General features: G+C 30.4%; 2 protein-coding genes across 5 annotated transcripts; both read right to left on the bottom strand.

The window, feature by feature from the left end:
• Nucleotides 1–3,825: 3,825 nt before the first annotated feature.
• Nucleotides 3,826–7,140, bottom strand: LOC114187507 (heterogeneous nuclear ribonucleoprotein U-like protein 1). 3 transcript variants are annotated; one of them, XM_028075769.1, is made up of 9 exons: nucleotides 6,953–7,140; nucleotides 5,884–6,641; nucleotides 5,614–5,802; nucleotides 5,426–5,534; nucleotides 5,278–5,336; nucleotides 5,011–5,173; nucleotides 4,840–4,916; nucleotides 4,199–4,739; nucleotides 3,826–4,118 (listed from the first exon to the last, which is right to left on the bottom strand). In XM_028075769.1, exons 1-9 carry the CDS (start codon nucleotides 7,089–7,091, stop codon nucleotides 4,009–4,011), a joined length of 2,145 nt encoding a protein of 714 aa, XP_027931570.1. In that variant the 5' UTR covers nucleotides 7,092–7,140; the 3' UTR covers nucleotides 3,826–4,008. The 3 variants fall into 3 exon arrangements, with proteins under 3 accessions (XP_027931570.1, XP_027931571.1, XP_027931572.1); XM_028075770.1 differs by having other exon boundaries at nucleotides 4,849–4,916; XM_028075771.1 differs by having other exon boundaries at nucleotides 5,884–6,594; nucleotides 6,953–7,090.
• A 3,912-nt stretch (nucleotides 7,141–11,052) lies between these two features.
• Nucleotides 11,053–12,468, bottom strand: LOC114187340 (F-box protein At1g61340-like). Of its 2 annotated transcripts, none has more exons than XM_028075569.1 (4): nucleotides 12,242–12,468; nucleotides 11,832–12,062; nucleotides 11,646–11,720; nucleotides 11,053–11,542 (listed from the first exon to the last, which is right to left on the bottom strand). In XM_028075569.1, exons 2-4 carry the CDS (start codon nucleotides 12,009–12,011, stop codon nucleotides 11,354–11,356), a joined length of 444 nt encoding a protein of 147 aa, XP_027931370.1. In that variant the 5' UTR covers nucleotides 12,012–12,062; nucleotides 12,242–12,468; the 3' UTR covers nucleotides 11,053–11,353. The 2 variants fall into 2 exon arrangements, with proteins under 2 accessions (XP_027931370.1, XP_027931369.1); XM_028075568.1 differs by having other exon boundaries at nucleotides 12,246–12,399.
• Between the last annotated feature and the right edge of the window lie 3,746 nt (nucleotides 12,469–16,214).

Below are 16,214 nucleotides of genomic sequence, written 5' to 3'. Positions count from 1 at the left end.
ACAAATCCAACCTAAAAAGTTGTTATGCTTTTACACTTCTCAAACTCATCACCATTTTAATCAATCACTGTATTAAGCTCCGTACTGGGTTTAGGTTTTTATTCATGGAATCTATTCCATTTCTTATTTCAATTACCAATCCAAGACCTTGGTTTCAGCTCCAAATGGCGGTAAAACTATTTCATTGTTTTTGGTTATTACTTTACATAAATGTTAAACTTTACCCACAATCACATGCCCTGCCGCCTAAACACTCTATTTTGGGTAAACTTCTTCATACAAACAATAAGTGTTTGAAGTGATTGGGATATACTTTATCTTTGTTCATTGTACTCTAAAATTGGTAAGAAATTAAGCATATTCAAGGATTTAATGATAAAAAAGGAAGTTTAACAGTTTAAACGTAGAGAGAAATAAAATATAGTTTAAATATTATTTTGCGTTTATTCCTCTTTCTTACATTTTTTATTGTATTATATATTTCTCCTTTCATTACACCCAATCTCATGCAAAACACAAATATATGATTGTGATTTTCTTGGTAGAAGATTTATTTGAAGCAATCTGTTTGGACACTTTCATCACAGTTAGGCAGAGCAACCCAAAATTATTGTTCCATTAGAACTGAAGTTGAGGCTTTTGAAGACAGAGAATGAAACATTCGGTAGAGTAAATAGTGGCTTTTGTGGTTACTACATCTACAGGTCACTATCTTTTTTCAAATGGTAACTTGCTTCACCATATTTTACAGAAACCTTTCTTTTGAACTCTTTTGGGCCTCAGCTTCAATTTTTTTCTGAATTGTTGTGAATTGGGTGGAATGATTTTGGAGCGCGCAGAATTTATCTCGACTCTGATGTTTTTACTTTTTAGATGGCTTAATTCATCTTTTGGTCCTCTAATTATGATGTCGGGTTCATTTTGGTCCTCTAATTTTGTTGAGGTTCAATTTAGTCCTCCAATTTTTTAAGGATGTTCAATTTTGTCCTCGGCGTTAACAACGTTAAAAAAGTTAACCGCAGACTGTTTTAATGTGATACTGTGACAACTGTACATTACGTGGCAGTGTATTACGTGGATGTGGATTTGAGTTAAAAAAATTACTTTGTTTTGAGAGGGGGTTAGGGTTCGAAGGTAATAGGATTAGGGTTCGAAGGAAATAGGATTAGGGTTGCGAAGGAAATAGCGAACACAAGATAAAATTGGGGAAATTGGTGGAGAAGAATAATCAATCGAAGAAAAAACCAAAATGACGAAGAAGGATTTGAAGGTTTGTTGTCGTGTTGGCTGTGGCTTGCCGTCGTCGTTGTAATTAGGGCAGCCCCAAAATTGTCTACCATCATTTTTAGTTGTTTGAGCTGTTCTTAACACAGCAGCCTGCCCACAATTGCAATATGGTGCTCCACCGTGAGACGAAAAGCCACTACCGTGAAAGAAAAAGCCACCACCATGATTCGATGAGCTTGGATTTTGCAATCCTCGCGAATTACACGACCAAGAACAAGAAGACTGCCCCCTCGACATCATTTACAAACAACATCCACCAAATGAAGAAGAACTCCCAAACAAAGAAGATGAATTGTGAAATTAGGGTTCACCAATTCTCCCTCCATATAATTCATGGCCACCTCATCACAGTATATTCATGCTCAGCTATTAAAAAACCTGCCACGTCTCTGTTCCAAAGTGATACAGGTGCACTATTCTGACGCCGTTTAACCAAAGATAACGGGAGGGACCACAAATTAAACTATTTTAAAAAACTGGAGGACTAAATTGAACCTCAACAAAATTAGGGGACCAAAATGAACCCGACATCATAATTAGAGGACCAAAAGATGAATTAAGCCCTTTTTAGATCAAATGATTTCATAAATGTCTTTTAGTTATGTTTTGAACTATTTATTTTAACTAAATCCTGAATACCTATTTATCTTTAAAAATAGTTTAAGAACTCGACTAAAAATTGTTAAATAATTGAGAAACCTATGAAATATTTAACTTTGAATCGATGTGTTTTCTCTGGGCGATCATAAAAATATTCTATTGTTAGCAGTTCTAATAGCTCATATTATGAATAGAAAAATTATATACAAGTGATATTTATAAAGAAAAATGAATAAATAAGAAACATCATTACATGTTCATTTCAACCATTCATCAACAATGAATTGATGACTGCTGACTTTCGCTGCTTCAACCCACCAGTTAGTCCGTGCAATGCCATGATTGTGTTTATGCATATATTTCGTGCAATCAGATATGCTAACACTTCATGCATTAGGTATACAAGTTCAACAAGACATTAAAATAAGGGACCCATATGCTAAATAAAAACTTCTTAACACTAAATTCATTGCATGTTTGATGTCACATTTAATGCAAATGAGAAATATACGCATGTTATATGAACAACAAGTGAGTAACATCCATGCGAAGATGATAGAGCAAACAAAGCTAACATTAGTTCTTGTTCATCAAATATCATAAATAGTTACTGAAAGGAGGCATACACAGTTCCAGCTACAACTCCCGAGGTGCTAAATCATTACCAAGTTAAGAGCTCCATTATTCCCCCACACTAATAACATTGTTGTCTCTTCAATAGCTACTTGTTCCCCAACATTCCCTGCATTAAAAGCCCCACTATTATACCCTGCATCAAGGTCAGTTAAAACCCACCCCAGTATTCCTTCCTCTTGTCCAAACCCAACGCCTAAATTTCTCACTTTGCTCACTTTCTCCCTTCCTTCCATGACTTGTCAGTTTCCATCATTAAGCATCAGTACTGTTCTATTCATCATTTTTTCGGCAACTCAGTGCACACATATAACTATAGAAGGTGTTGGTAATATGAACATCTAAAGTTTAGGTATTTGCCTTCCCTTTTGGACTTTCAAGTGACCCACTTACGGATTGCCATGTCCAGACATGGAATTTACACCCTTCTGTCATTAAGGATCTCAGAAAATACATATCGTTCTTTTTACAACTCTGAATGCGACCACTGCACCTTTTCAATAAATGTATTGAAACATGTTTCAAACCATTTTCCATATGTACAGTTGACTACAAATGAAGGTTGTGATTTCTGTCATTTGGTTAAACTACCTTCTACTTGAATTCAAGTAAGACTGCTGCTTCTATTCACTTAGCTTATATGAATGATTGGGCTATTTCATCTATTCACGGCAATTAATGCTTGCATACATACCTCTGTAAAGCTTAGTTTGATTCACAATAACCGCGTTAGGACTGATAATGGTTGAGAGTGTGGGAGTAAAGTGTAAGTTAGAAGCTTTATAAGAATGAGTATGATTAACATATAAGAAAAAAAAATCACAGAAGAATTATCTTTTATCATCATTATACTTATTGACGGTACAATTTGGCCATATAACCGTTCAACATATTCAATCTTTTCACTACAACGGGAGAAATAACGTAGTATTAAAAAGAATAAAAATTTACAGCATAGCATTAAATGCTCTGTAGATCTTCATTTCTTGACTAACAACAATATGCATCCAATTCCATGCAGAATACTAACAATTATACATAATTTTGCAGCAAAATGATGGTCGAACAGATTCACCTCTAAAGTTGGAAGACGATAATATATTCTTCCTTGATTTGATAGTATTTTATGGACTGGCAAACGTTGTGATACTCTTATCCTTTCTCACTAAACACATTTTCTTACTCTAGTATAGTTAAATTCCTTAATATAAGAAAACTAAAACACCAAACCTCTGCACTGGTTGTTCATTTGGTAATTTATGTATGAATGAACATAAAATTAATAACAAAAAGTACATATTTTAATTTCTTTCCCTTTATAATGAACCTCACTTCATTACTTTCAGTGCACATATATAAATAAATAATACTAAATATCCAACATGAATACACACATGTATATTTGCTGTCAGTGAGCTATGATCCCCTTCTAAACACATGGATATACCTAGCCACATGGGTCAGATGAATCCACATAAAACACAACAGTTAGAAGTATCTTGGACGATGAGGGGCATATCTCCCTGAATTAGGCATGTTATTGGGTGAACTTCCATATGGAGGTCTTGGAGTCGGTGTCCCGTACGGGTAAAGTGAATCTGAAAAGTAATAGTAACAAATAAAGAATGTATTAAGCAAAATATAGGTCAAGAAGAAAAGGGAAGAAGAGAGTAAGTACCGAATGTGGTTGGGGAGCGAGTACGCAGGTCAGGCCGGAAACCTCTCAGGGAATGGGTGTATGCCTCTGTAGGATAAGGTTCGTCATGAGTTCTATAATCGAATGACACTGCTCTTGCACTGACTATTGGAGAGGATTCATTCAGGCCACTCCTGTAGGCATCAGGATAAGGTTCACCACGAGTTCTATAATCAAAAGACATTGCTCTTGCTCTTGCTGTTGGAGAGGATTCATTCATGCCACTCCTGTTGTAGGCATCAGGAAAAGCATCATGAAAAACCATATTGTTCCCTATAATGTCTGGCCTGTTGGGGCCACCCACGACAGAGTTGTTGAAATTGCGGATATCATCCCTCGAAATGGCATAGTAAGTTTGATTATAACCGGTAACATCTCTGGGGAAGCAATTTGATTCACTATTGGAATAAGGTTCACAAGGAGAAGGTGCTCTGGCAACACGAGGAATTTGACTTCCAGGATATACTCCAGAAAATGAATTTATACTCCTCTCAAGTTCAGTCACATGACCATTTGCATTAACCTATGAACAGTTATTGCATAGGCATCAGCATTGTTGCCACAAAAATAGAATAAACGAGATGGATAAGGTTGCAATTAGATGGAAATATCTAGAACGAAACCTGACTAACTTGACTAGGAATCCCATGGCTATTTGGAGTCATAGTAGAATAAGAGCCTGACTGATGAAGACCACTGCCTGAACCAAATTTGCACATCATTAAGACCATAAAAAAGTGTAAAATTGCACACAGATGCTGCAAGTAAACAAATAACTGCTTCCAGATAAAAACCTGTCAAACTTCTTTTATTTTGTAAATGGGATCCAACAAAAGACTCATTGCAACCTCCAAGGGGTAATGTTGATCTGTTATTGTTAGACACACATGCTAAATTCTGCTTCATCTGATCCAAATATTTCTGAGACTCGCTTTGGTTCATTTCCTCAAACATAACCTTAGGGTACAAATAAAGATTTAGTTAGCGTGAGTTAGACTTGTAGTACAGTCATATTACAGTCACAGTAACAAAAAGTTGTAGACTAGTAGGTTACTACATACCTGATCAAAAACTTCATCTGAATGAGGCATATCCTTGCTTTCAGGCAGAACATAATTAGCTGCCACAACCGTAAACAGAATAAATAGGCCGTAAGATGAACTTAAAACTAGCAGATAACAGGGAAAAGAAAAACAAAACTAACAATACCTATCATTTTATTCAGAGCATCAAGTGGTACTTCTTTACCCATTTCTGCAAATCTTTTATCAGACCTTATCTTGAGTTCTTCTGGCTTTGGGAATACAACAACAGCTATCTTGAATGGACAAAAAATCATATTACAAAATGCATAGAATATTTATATTCCAAGCTTCAACAATCAGATAAATACTCACCTTTTTATAATCTGCAAATGGTTTAAGCTTACGCTTACGTGCACTCTTATACACATTTGTCTGATCAATTATGTAATTCCGAGGTATATTAGCTGCCCTGGATAGCAGTATATTGAATATTCCAGTAGCCCTATCCATCAAAAGATCAAATCTTTCACCGTAGTTGTTTCTCCGCAATAGTCCAGGTACCTGCATGACATTGAATTCAGAAAAAAAAAAAACACAAATAGAAAATAATAATCACAAAATTGGGTCAAGCAAAGTCCTAACCTTCATCTGATCAAGAATTAAGTTTGTGCCAAGTAACACATAACGCTTTTCTGGATGATCTCTCACCCATTTTTCTGCCCATGTAGTCTTGCCTGAAGCTGGTAATCCCACCATCATTATCATTTCACAATCCTTTGGATCAGAAAAGGAAGGTCCCATAATTATGTTTGCATCCTCCACAGATGAGGTCCACGGTTTAAACCCTTCTTCAGGAACAAGTCCATCTCCAACACTGAACTGCATTTGGACTTCAACATTTTTCAACAAGACATGTGGAAAAAGTGCTGATTTCCACTGTAAACTCCCTGTAGGAGAATCCATAACTCCAAGGTTAGCCACATCAAATTTAGTAGCAACACCCAACCATTTACCATTCTTGGAGAAACCTATAGAAGCCAGCGGTTTGCTTTCAAGGTCAACACAACAAATAATTGTATCCCCAACACCAAACCTATCTCCAAAATTTACAAATCTTCCAGAATTTGAAAACTTGCCAGTACCACCATATCCAAAGCTGTGTCTAGACTCTCCAAGGTTCCCAACTGTATCTTCGCCTCTAGAAATCCCAAGACGACAAATATGTTGCTGCTCAGGGACAGTGTCATTCATATCAACCAGCTGTTCAGACACAACTTTACAGCCAAAACAATATTTACCTCTGATTATTCCCACGTTAGCCCGGGCACCAGACCAACAATAAGCAAACCCTTCCTGGTGAAGTCCATATCCAACAAGTCCATTGTGATCAATATTGAAATCTATCAGTAAATAAAACTATTAGCTGAGACATCACACGCCAAGGTAATAGATATATAGGAGATAGACAGAGAAAACAATACATTTTCTGACAATTTCGCATGTTTATTAACTAGCTACTCAAGAAAATACTTTATGTTAAATGCACAACACCTCGAATCACTTCCCTTACGAAACCAATAACTAGCTATTCCTTCGTCATTCTAACATTTTATGTGTTTTTTTAACATTAAATTTATCAGATAACTATTCAGATTTTCATGATCAAACAATTAAACACAACTATGATTGAAAGGAAAACGATAGTTAATACCTAAGTCACAGTCGGCAGGATTGAGAATGACATGCAGAGTAGAAGCAGATACATCAGATTCAGGTGCAGATTCCCTCACTTTCTTCGACAACAAGTGAGAATTATCCTCCTCTGCAAAACGTCGTTTCGTGGAAGCCATTGTCGAGGATAACAGAAGACTTCTCCGCTTCTCAGTTTTTATTTCTGGCTTTATAGTGTTCGGTTTTATATTTCTCCTAATCAAAACTTATATTTATATTAAATCTTTATCACTTCTATTTTTAGAATTTAAATGTAAGAAATATGAAAATACTTGCACACCTAAAAAATTTTATTCATGGAAGTTGCTTTTGTTTGATTTATTATTACTCTATAATTTATCTATAATTTATAACAACAATTATATTATTTTTTTAAATACACATTTTCTCAGATATTTTTTATTTATTTTGTAAGAAAAATTTATTTAGAGTGAAGTTAAAGGTTGATAAGATCGTCAAGTTCGATCCATTCGTTAAAATAGGATGAGGTGCTTTTTAAATAAGGTAATTTTAGTTAATTTTTATATGTTTCATGATCAATTCTAATTTTTCAGAAAAAATAAAATAAAGAAAAACTAGTTAAAAATTTAACAAAATTAACAAAAATTACGTAAAGTCACGAAACCCATTTCAAATACAAGTATAATGCATATTTAATATGAATGTATAGTCAATAAAAACAAAACAAGTAAATATTTTACTTTTGTGAAATACTAAATCAGTTCAATTTTTTATATTTAATCCAGGAAATTATTGTTTTGAAATATAAATAAAATATACACTAGTCACCACATGTGTTTGCATATAAGTTGTCACCAACATCGCATCTCTAGTTTGGGCCTATCCATGCATACAAATTCAAATATTCAAATATGTACAAAACAAAATGCATCATCATCACAAATTAAAAAAAAAGAAAAAAATTGTGAAGTTTTTTACATTCTAACATCAGTATATATTAAAAACTTAAATAAAAAACTAAAAATTTAACAGAAATATGAAGTGTCCTGAACACTTAAAGAAAAACAAATATGAAAGTGTGGAAGTGAAGTTGGACATAATTAAGTATATACATACAAAGTAAGTCAAACCGGTTTATACGAGTTGACTTATCACAAATCGGGTTAAAAATAAGTGAATTCAATCCGGTTCATTTTATAGCGAGTCAAAACTTTTATAATTCGGCTTACCTTACCACGGGTTAGTGGGTTAAGTGGATTGGCTCACCAACCCACATAAAAAATTTATTTATTTTTAAGTATTCAAATATTTGAATAATTTTTTAAGCAAATCATGAGATTACAATCACAATAAAATCAAGAATCAATATCTTCATCATACTCATCACCAATATATGATGAACTGTTTCTAAAAATGTGTTTATATAGTCCAAGAAAGCATGAGTAATATTACACAGTTTTTGTCATGTTATTCAACAAAATATAAATGAAAAAACTACACATTTTTGTCATGTTAATTTAGAAAAATTTGTTTATAAGACGGTTATTTGAGTAATTTATTATAAAGATAATAATTAAATATTAAAGTATCAACGTATATAGCTCGACAATTAAATTAATTAAACAATCAAACTATTCAAATATTATTGAGCAACATTCTGGCATTTAAAAACATGAAATTGTAATCTTATATAATTATGAGTAGTAAATAATTATAAAAGAATTGTAAAAGATGTTGGTGGATTAAGTGGATCAACCTACCTTCAACCTGACCCGAACCCGTTTAACCCGTGGGTTAAGTGATCCGGATTGAGTTCAGCTCACTCTTGAAAAAATCAAATTTTTCTTAACTTAATCCAACTCAAACCCGTGATAAGTCAGATTGACTCACAAGTTGAAAGTTATTTTAACATCTCTGAACAAGCATCATTAGTTAATGGTACTATCATCTCCCACCCCATTAAAATTTATAGATTTTATATAATATTTAGAGAGAAGTTCCCATGAATACACTACTTCCCATGGCTGTTAAATTAATATGTATATACCATTATTAGGTTTATTGTTTATTGTTTATTGTAAGAGTACATAATAATTGATTCTTTCACCTTCTCATCCTTGTTAGTTTAATAAACTTTAATTAATGGGAATGTCCCAACAACATTTATTTGATTAACATAATAAATTACATTGTGGCTTTACCTTCTTAAGACATAAGCAAGTAATTGATGATGAGAATTAGTGGATGTTTGGAGATTATTTCTGGACCATGTCTTCCCAAGTACACATAGTATGTCTGAAATCAGAACATACTAAGGAGCAATGGGTAAAATGTTTTATGTACATTAACAAAATATAAATTTGAAATATAATGTAACGCAAAGCTTAATTGTCTTTCTAAGGATATAACCGGTTTGTGCAACAAAGTGTAGAGAAAGATTGATTGTAGAAAAAGTTTCCAAGATTGAGAAGGACATCACTCATAATAATAATATACATAATATCTTTGGTTTTGCGAATATCTAACACACTTTTTTTTTATCACTCTTCTCTTATCACATTATACATTTTATAAATATATCACTCTTTTTTCTGGATATGTATTAAGTGTCGGATCAACTTTTCTATTATAAATGAACTATTTTTCTACTTTTATTTTGTAATGAAAATATAGTATATCTCTAAATATGTGGTATCTAAATAAGTAATTTGCTTTAAATATCTATTCTAGTAATTCGATGCATTGCTTTTGTCCTTTAATATGCTTTCATTATGTGAAATTTTTCTTATAGTTTTATTATGTAGCAGACATTTGTTTTGTTTCACGTCATTTTTTTTTTCTATTTTTGAAAATATGAGGATGAATATATATATATATATATATATATATATATATATATATATATATATATATATATATATATATCATGTCTTTTAAGATGTTGTGGAAAAATGGTCTTGAGTATGTTTATTTCAAAATCATTATAATCTCATATGTATGGAGAGATTTATTTTCATAAGAAAATGTGAATACAAATTCTCATGAAATAGAAGTTATGGTCTACCATAACTAGTTACACACTACATTCTTCAACCTTTCTTTTCATTCTTCTTTACAATTTATTATTTTTTTATGTATTTTATCTAAACTAAAGAAATACCACTAAAACTTGTATCTATAACTATATATAAAGGGGATTCCCTCTTTTGTGTCCACATTTCATAATTCCAACTTTACCCTTTATAATTTAATTATTTATTAAATTTTTAAAAATTAACGGTTACTTTTACAAGTTTTTATAAAATTATTTACTTATCTCCTTTTTCTTTTTTTCTCTTACTATTCATCAACAGTTATTTTTCTCTTATTTTCTCCGTACATTTTATTTTATTTTTTATAAATATACTTTTATTTTGTTTATTAAATTAATAACATTACAATATCATCAATTATTAATATAATTCAAAAAATGCGTACACACAGACGCGATAGCGCCTGTGTTTACACTAGTGAGAATAATATATATCACATAAATTGGTGAATCTTCACAAAAAAACGCCATTAAAGCAAAATGAATCTACAGAAGGGTATCTAGAAAGGAAGAACGTAACAAGAATATTCAATAAAAAGAAATTGAATCTTTCTGCATTTTATTAAAGAGATGACAAAGTATGCATAGAAAGGGGAAAATATTACCCTCTACCCAAAATCCTCAAAATCTTTCTTTCTTAATTGTCATCTACAACATGACAGATATACAGGCAAATGGAAAATTACAGGTAAAATTAATATGAGTCTCCCTTTTCTATTTGCTGTATAATAGATGTACAAAAAGATTACACATAGCCAAGTGAAAGATTACAGTTAAATTTAGTATGAATAAGTAGTCAGGATCCTAAGAAGTTTTTCATTCCTTATTATTTGGAAAAAAGTATCCACAACCCACTCATTTGTTCAATGTTCATAATAGTAACTGACAAAACAAAAACAATTAATATCTCCTTCCTCAATCTCCATATTTAGAGAAATGATCACTGAATTATATAAACATTTTGTGAATCTTTAAGAGAAACTCCATTAAAACAAAATGTTAACAAGATATACAGAGAGACAAAAAGGGAAAATTGAAACAAACTTTTCTCTTTTATTAATACAGACAATGTCATGAAATATATCACAATATGAGGGCCATAGATTGCCCTCCAACAAAATTCTAACAATTTGAATTTTTGTTTCTATTTGCCTGTCTATAGATGTACAGAAACACGATTACGCGTCGTATCTTCAATGAAAGATTTGAAGAAACAGCGTGAGAAGACTTCTGATCTATCAAAGGTATAATCTATTGAATGTAATCTATCTATTCACAATCCTCACTTCTGATGATTATTTTCTCTTTCATCTTCCCTTGACTCACCATTCAAAATTCTTCTTTAAACAAGGCCATTGTGATGTCTGCCAAATTTGCATTCCATCTTGACTTTGATTTTCTCAAGGGCGCTTTTGGAGTTTCAATTTCCTTAGACACATCTGCATTAGGATGAAGAAAAGCAAAAGTTTTCTTCTTTGGGGTACTGTACTCAAAATGTAAGTCCTTTGCTATCAGAGTCTGCAATAGACAAAAACCCAACAGTTACAAATTGGAATAATCAACAATCAATGGTCAAACTCAGCATTAATGGACTTAGGAGCCTCCTGCTTCTAACACTTACTGCATCCCTAATTGTTTTAGACACATGAAAAAGCTGCTTCAAATCTTCATGGTCCACACTGCACAACACCTGGACCTGCAATTCAAATACCCTCCACGCTCTTAGAAAAGAAAACTCACCAGAAAAACAAACCAAGCTTCAAATTTGCAGAAACCCAGAAATAAAACTTCAAATCTCTGTAATTACCAGAATATCCTGAGGAATGGCTTCAAGGGGAGACATCTGAGACTTGGAAGAGATTTCGCGACTGCATATTTTCTTCAATGGAGTAGTAACTTGAGGAGAAGCTTCCACATCGTTGGAAACCACGACCCTCTTTCTTCCCAGTGTCAGAGTATTACTGTAATCCACAAGCCCAATTGCCATGTCTCCGAGCACAAACTCTAACAACAAAAGATGCCTCTTTTCTGCTGCAATCTGCAATACCCAACAAAAAAAAAATCCCCTATTTATCAACCATTAACGCGAACTCCTGAGAAGCATTATTAGACTGTGAATACTATAGGGGAAACAATCAATTTTTCCTGAAAGAGTCTCATGGGGATTGTCATTAAAAAGAGAAAAGAAAAATTTGAAAGGAGATATAGAAATCAAACCTACAGCGATTTGAGGGAAAAGTGCTAGATTTTCTAGGTTTTCTATTTCTGATTCCCACAGGAAATTGAAATTGAGATTGAAAACCACAATTTGAGGAAATTGCACAGTTGGTTACTTGGTTCAACTGCGAGTCAAAATAATAGCCATTTATATGAATCCTAGAAATGTTTTTTAAATATTTAAAAGAAAGGTTATCAATCACAAATTTTAATTTAAACCTAAAAATAATAGAAAGGAGAAAATTAAGGCAATTTCAGTAGCCAACTCCAATCATCTTATTGGCGGTTAAAAGAGATGATAAAACAGAAATTAAAAAATAAAAATAACCGTTGGAGAAGGACAGATGGCACTGCAGGATAGGCTGGTGATGATGTGGCAAATTAGTCGGTCAGAGTCGGTGGTGATGGTCGGTACCTTCCTACACAAGTTCAGTTTTTAGTGGTGAACTGTCATGTAGAGATAAAAGGCTCTAGCCAATGGTATATGGACACGTGTTGGAATCCAAGGTATCAGTGGTGGGTTATCTACTGTGAAGACAATAAAGTAAGACATAGAATAACAATTGAAAAATTCTTAAAACAGCAACCAATTGGTACTTGTGTGGAAGTTTGAATGTGTGGTTTATTTGACGACATGGCCTATTTTGGCGGCTGGCGGCTTAGGATGTTTTAACAGGTTTTACACTATAATAATTTTTTTTTTCACTGGTAATGGTAAAGTCAGAATTAGTCAAAGACATGTGCAAGGTGATATAAAAAAGCTTTGAAGGATTTCACTGTATCATCAAAAGAAGCATGTGTATCTTATGGGTTAAGGATCCAATGCATAATAAAACAAAAACATTTTTCATGGCATCTTAAATTACATTAAAGCAGTGGTCATGTGTTAAGAGGTGGTAGTTTGGTGTCTTAATTTGGTAGTCAGAGCCATATTGTTGGTATAGTAAAGAAAATTATTTCGCGTTACTAAATAAATTTTAATAACTTTACTTCAAAATTACGTATTAAAATTATATTTAATTTAAATATATTGTTTTTATTTTAAAAATTATTGATTAAAACTTACTATCAATTAATTCACATAAATATAGTAAATATAGGTAAAATTGATATGTTATACATTTTTAGAATACATTGAAATGTTGATTGAAAATTAAATATTTTTATTTTTTTATTACTGTTCAGATTTAATAAAGTATGAGCAAAAATTACAAAAGGATAACTTAATGGCTTTACTCACCAATTTTAGTTTCTGTATTAGTTCGGGGACATAATTTAGTTCTTGTAAAATGTGAAATAGAATAAATATAAATGAGTTTCAAGTTAAATTTTATGTTAATTTTGAGTAAATTAATAAAATTCAGTAAATTTTGCTTCATAATATTTGTTAATCATGAACTCTTTCGTACATACTGGTACAAATATACACATTTCCGTATGTATCTATTTTTCATTACTATTAGTAAAAATATATGCATTTATATGCATTTACTTTTTTTGATAAAAAATAAAATGTCTTACATAATTTTTTTATTAGAAGTAAATAATTGAATTGAAAAAGACAAACATAAAAACTAAAATAATAATATAAAATATATTCAAACAGAATAAAATTGACAAATAATTATGTAAATTAAGATAATGGCCACAAAATGATTATAAAACTGAATTAATCTTTGTTTTACAAATTAAAAAATAAAATAAAATAATGAAGAATAAAATTAGGTTACACTAAAATAACAGTTACAAAACAATAAAATATATTAATAGAACATTTTCAGTTAAGAAATTGTATATTTATGTATTTTATTAAATATTTTATATTTATTAAACATATTTAATTAAAATTTATATAATATAATGGTAAAGATAAATTATTAAAATGTATTACTTAAGAAATTTTAATAACATATATTTATACAATTAAACTAAATAAATAAATAAAGTATACTAATTTTAGTTTTAAAAAGAAAATAGCAGATATCTTTTAAAAAGGATAAAATTTATTTTCAAAGAAATATGTTTTGAAAAGATATATTGAAAAGAAAAAAATATCTCAAAACAAAAGAAAATTTTAAAAAATTCTGATATCTTTTATAAGTATAAAATAATATTAAAAAACTAGTATTACCTTATACAAAATGGAAAAGTTCAATATAAAAGGAAACTAGGAAAAACATATCTCTAACATTAAAGGAAATTTTTAAAATTATTAAATTTTTATCTTTAATATGGTAAAAAGAAATATTAAGTGTGATATAATTGCATATAAAACAAGTAATATGGTATTATGTTTACATTTAAAAGCAATAACTTCAAATTCATTCTCTTAAATTAGACAGTATAATTATTCCAATCTATTGTAAATATTAATAAAGTCGCAGGACTTGATATAAAAAAAAAAAAAAAAACGGCAAGAGAAGGAATTGTGGTCATTTTACCTATCCAAACACACACACACATACATATATATATATATATATATATATATATATATATATATTATAAAATTAAACACTCAAATGTAGTGTTTTTAGTTTAGTAACCTAATCATTTTCAGTAAAATACATAATTACAATTCTAAAATTTGTGAAAAAAAGTTTGTTGTACATATTATAAAATCTGTTCTTTATATTCATCTTATATATAATTAATATTATAAATGATCTGAAATCGAAATATTTTTTAAAGGGAATTGGTGTAATAGTTGTAGATGTATATATTTTGTAATTGTAAAAATACAGTAACATGAATACAAAATATGTTATATCATTTAATTTTTATATAATTGTAAAAAATAACAAAAAAATTTCTGATTCTTTTCACTGCTAAAACCTAACCTAAAGACATTATATATTTTGAACAGAATTGTTAAAAGAAAAATTACCATGGTTAAAAGAAAAATCAAAATAATAACATTTATCACAATACTATATATACATATTATAACAAGAACATGTAAATAAATAATAATAGTTATAATAGCAATAAATTTAAAATAAAAATTGTGAAAATTATATTACAATAAAAAAATATGGTGTAATTATTGTTATCATCAGTGAAAGGTGTAACAACAAGAATAATAATAAGTTGTGATGTTGATGATAAGTATTCTAAGACATTTATTAGTAATAATGGTAACAATCTTAAGTCGATATTTTGACTTTGAGAGTTTAGGAGTAATAATAAGGATAATAATAAATTGTGATGTTGACGATAAGTATTATAAGACTGTTATTATAATGGTAACAATCTTACGTCGATATTTTGATTTTGAAAGTTTAGAGGCGGATTTAGATGTGATGTATATTTATGAAATGTTAAGAATTATATAATTGTAGAATATTAAGAGTCATATACATATATAATTATGTAATATGAGAGGTCATATAAGTATAAAATGTTATGAGTCATATAATTATGAGATATAAAGGATCATATAATAAATTATATATTTATTAAAAAAACAATTAACCTCATTATGGAAGAGTAGTCACGGAAGCACGAAACACACATGCCAAAGTTTATGTCTGAATGATAGTCAGTGCCCAAAGATTATTGTTTTGTGAAGCAATCCAAACTACAGTCCATCCATGCAAAATATCGTTCGATAATACTGAATTGATGCAAAACTTATTTGAAACTTGATCCGAAAAGTTTCATTTTCCAAATACGAATTAAAGTGGGATGTGAACTTAAAAACGAGTGCAGATTTATATGAGTGTATATTGTATTAGTACCAAAGTAGTAGTTGTAGAAATTAGAGATCATTTATATCAATGGTAAGTATTACATTATTCATGCCAAAACTATTATCTTCATTAGTAGCAGTAATAATAATCTCAAAGTAAGGTTAGTGATACTAAATTATTTTGTTAAAAATAAAATATTTTTTTTTTTGTTGTAGCTTGATTTACATAATCAATTGCAATAAAGATAAATATTCATTTCAATTACAATCATTTTCATGTCT

This window comes from Vigna unguiculata, chromosome 6 (genome assembly GCF_004118075.2).
Source record: "Vigna unguiculata cultivar IT97K-499-35 chromosome 6, ASM411807v1, whole genome shotgun sequence".
In the NCBI taxonomy this organism is placed as follows: Eukaryota; Viridiplantae; Streptophyta; class Magnoliopsida; order Fabales; family Fabaceae; genus Vigna; species Vigna unguiculata.
The sequence above is the reverse complement of the archived record's forward strand: the minus strand, read 5'-3'. Positions and strand labels throughout refer to the sequence as shown.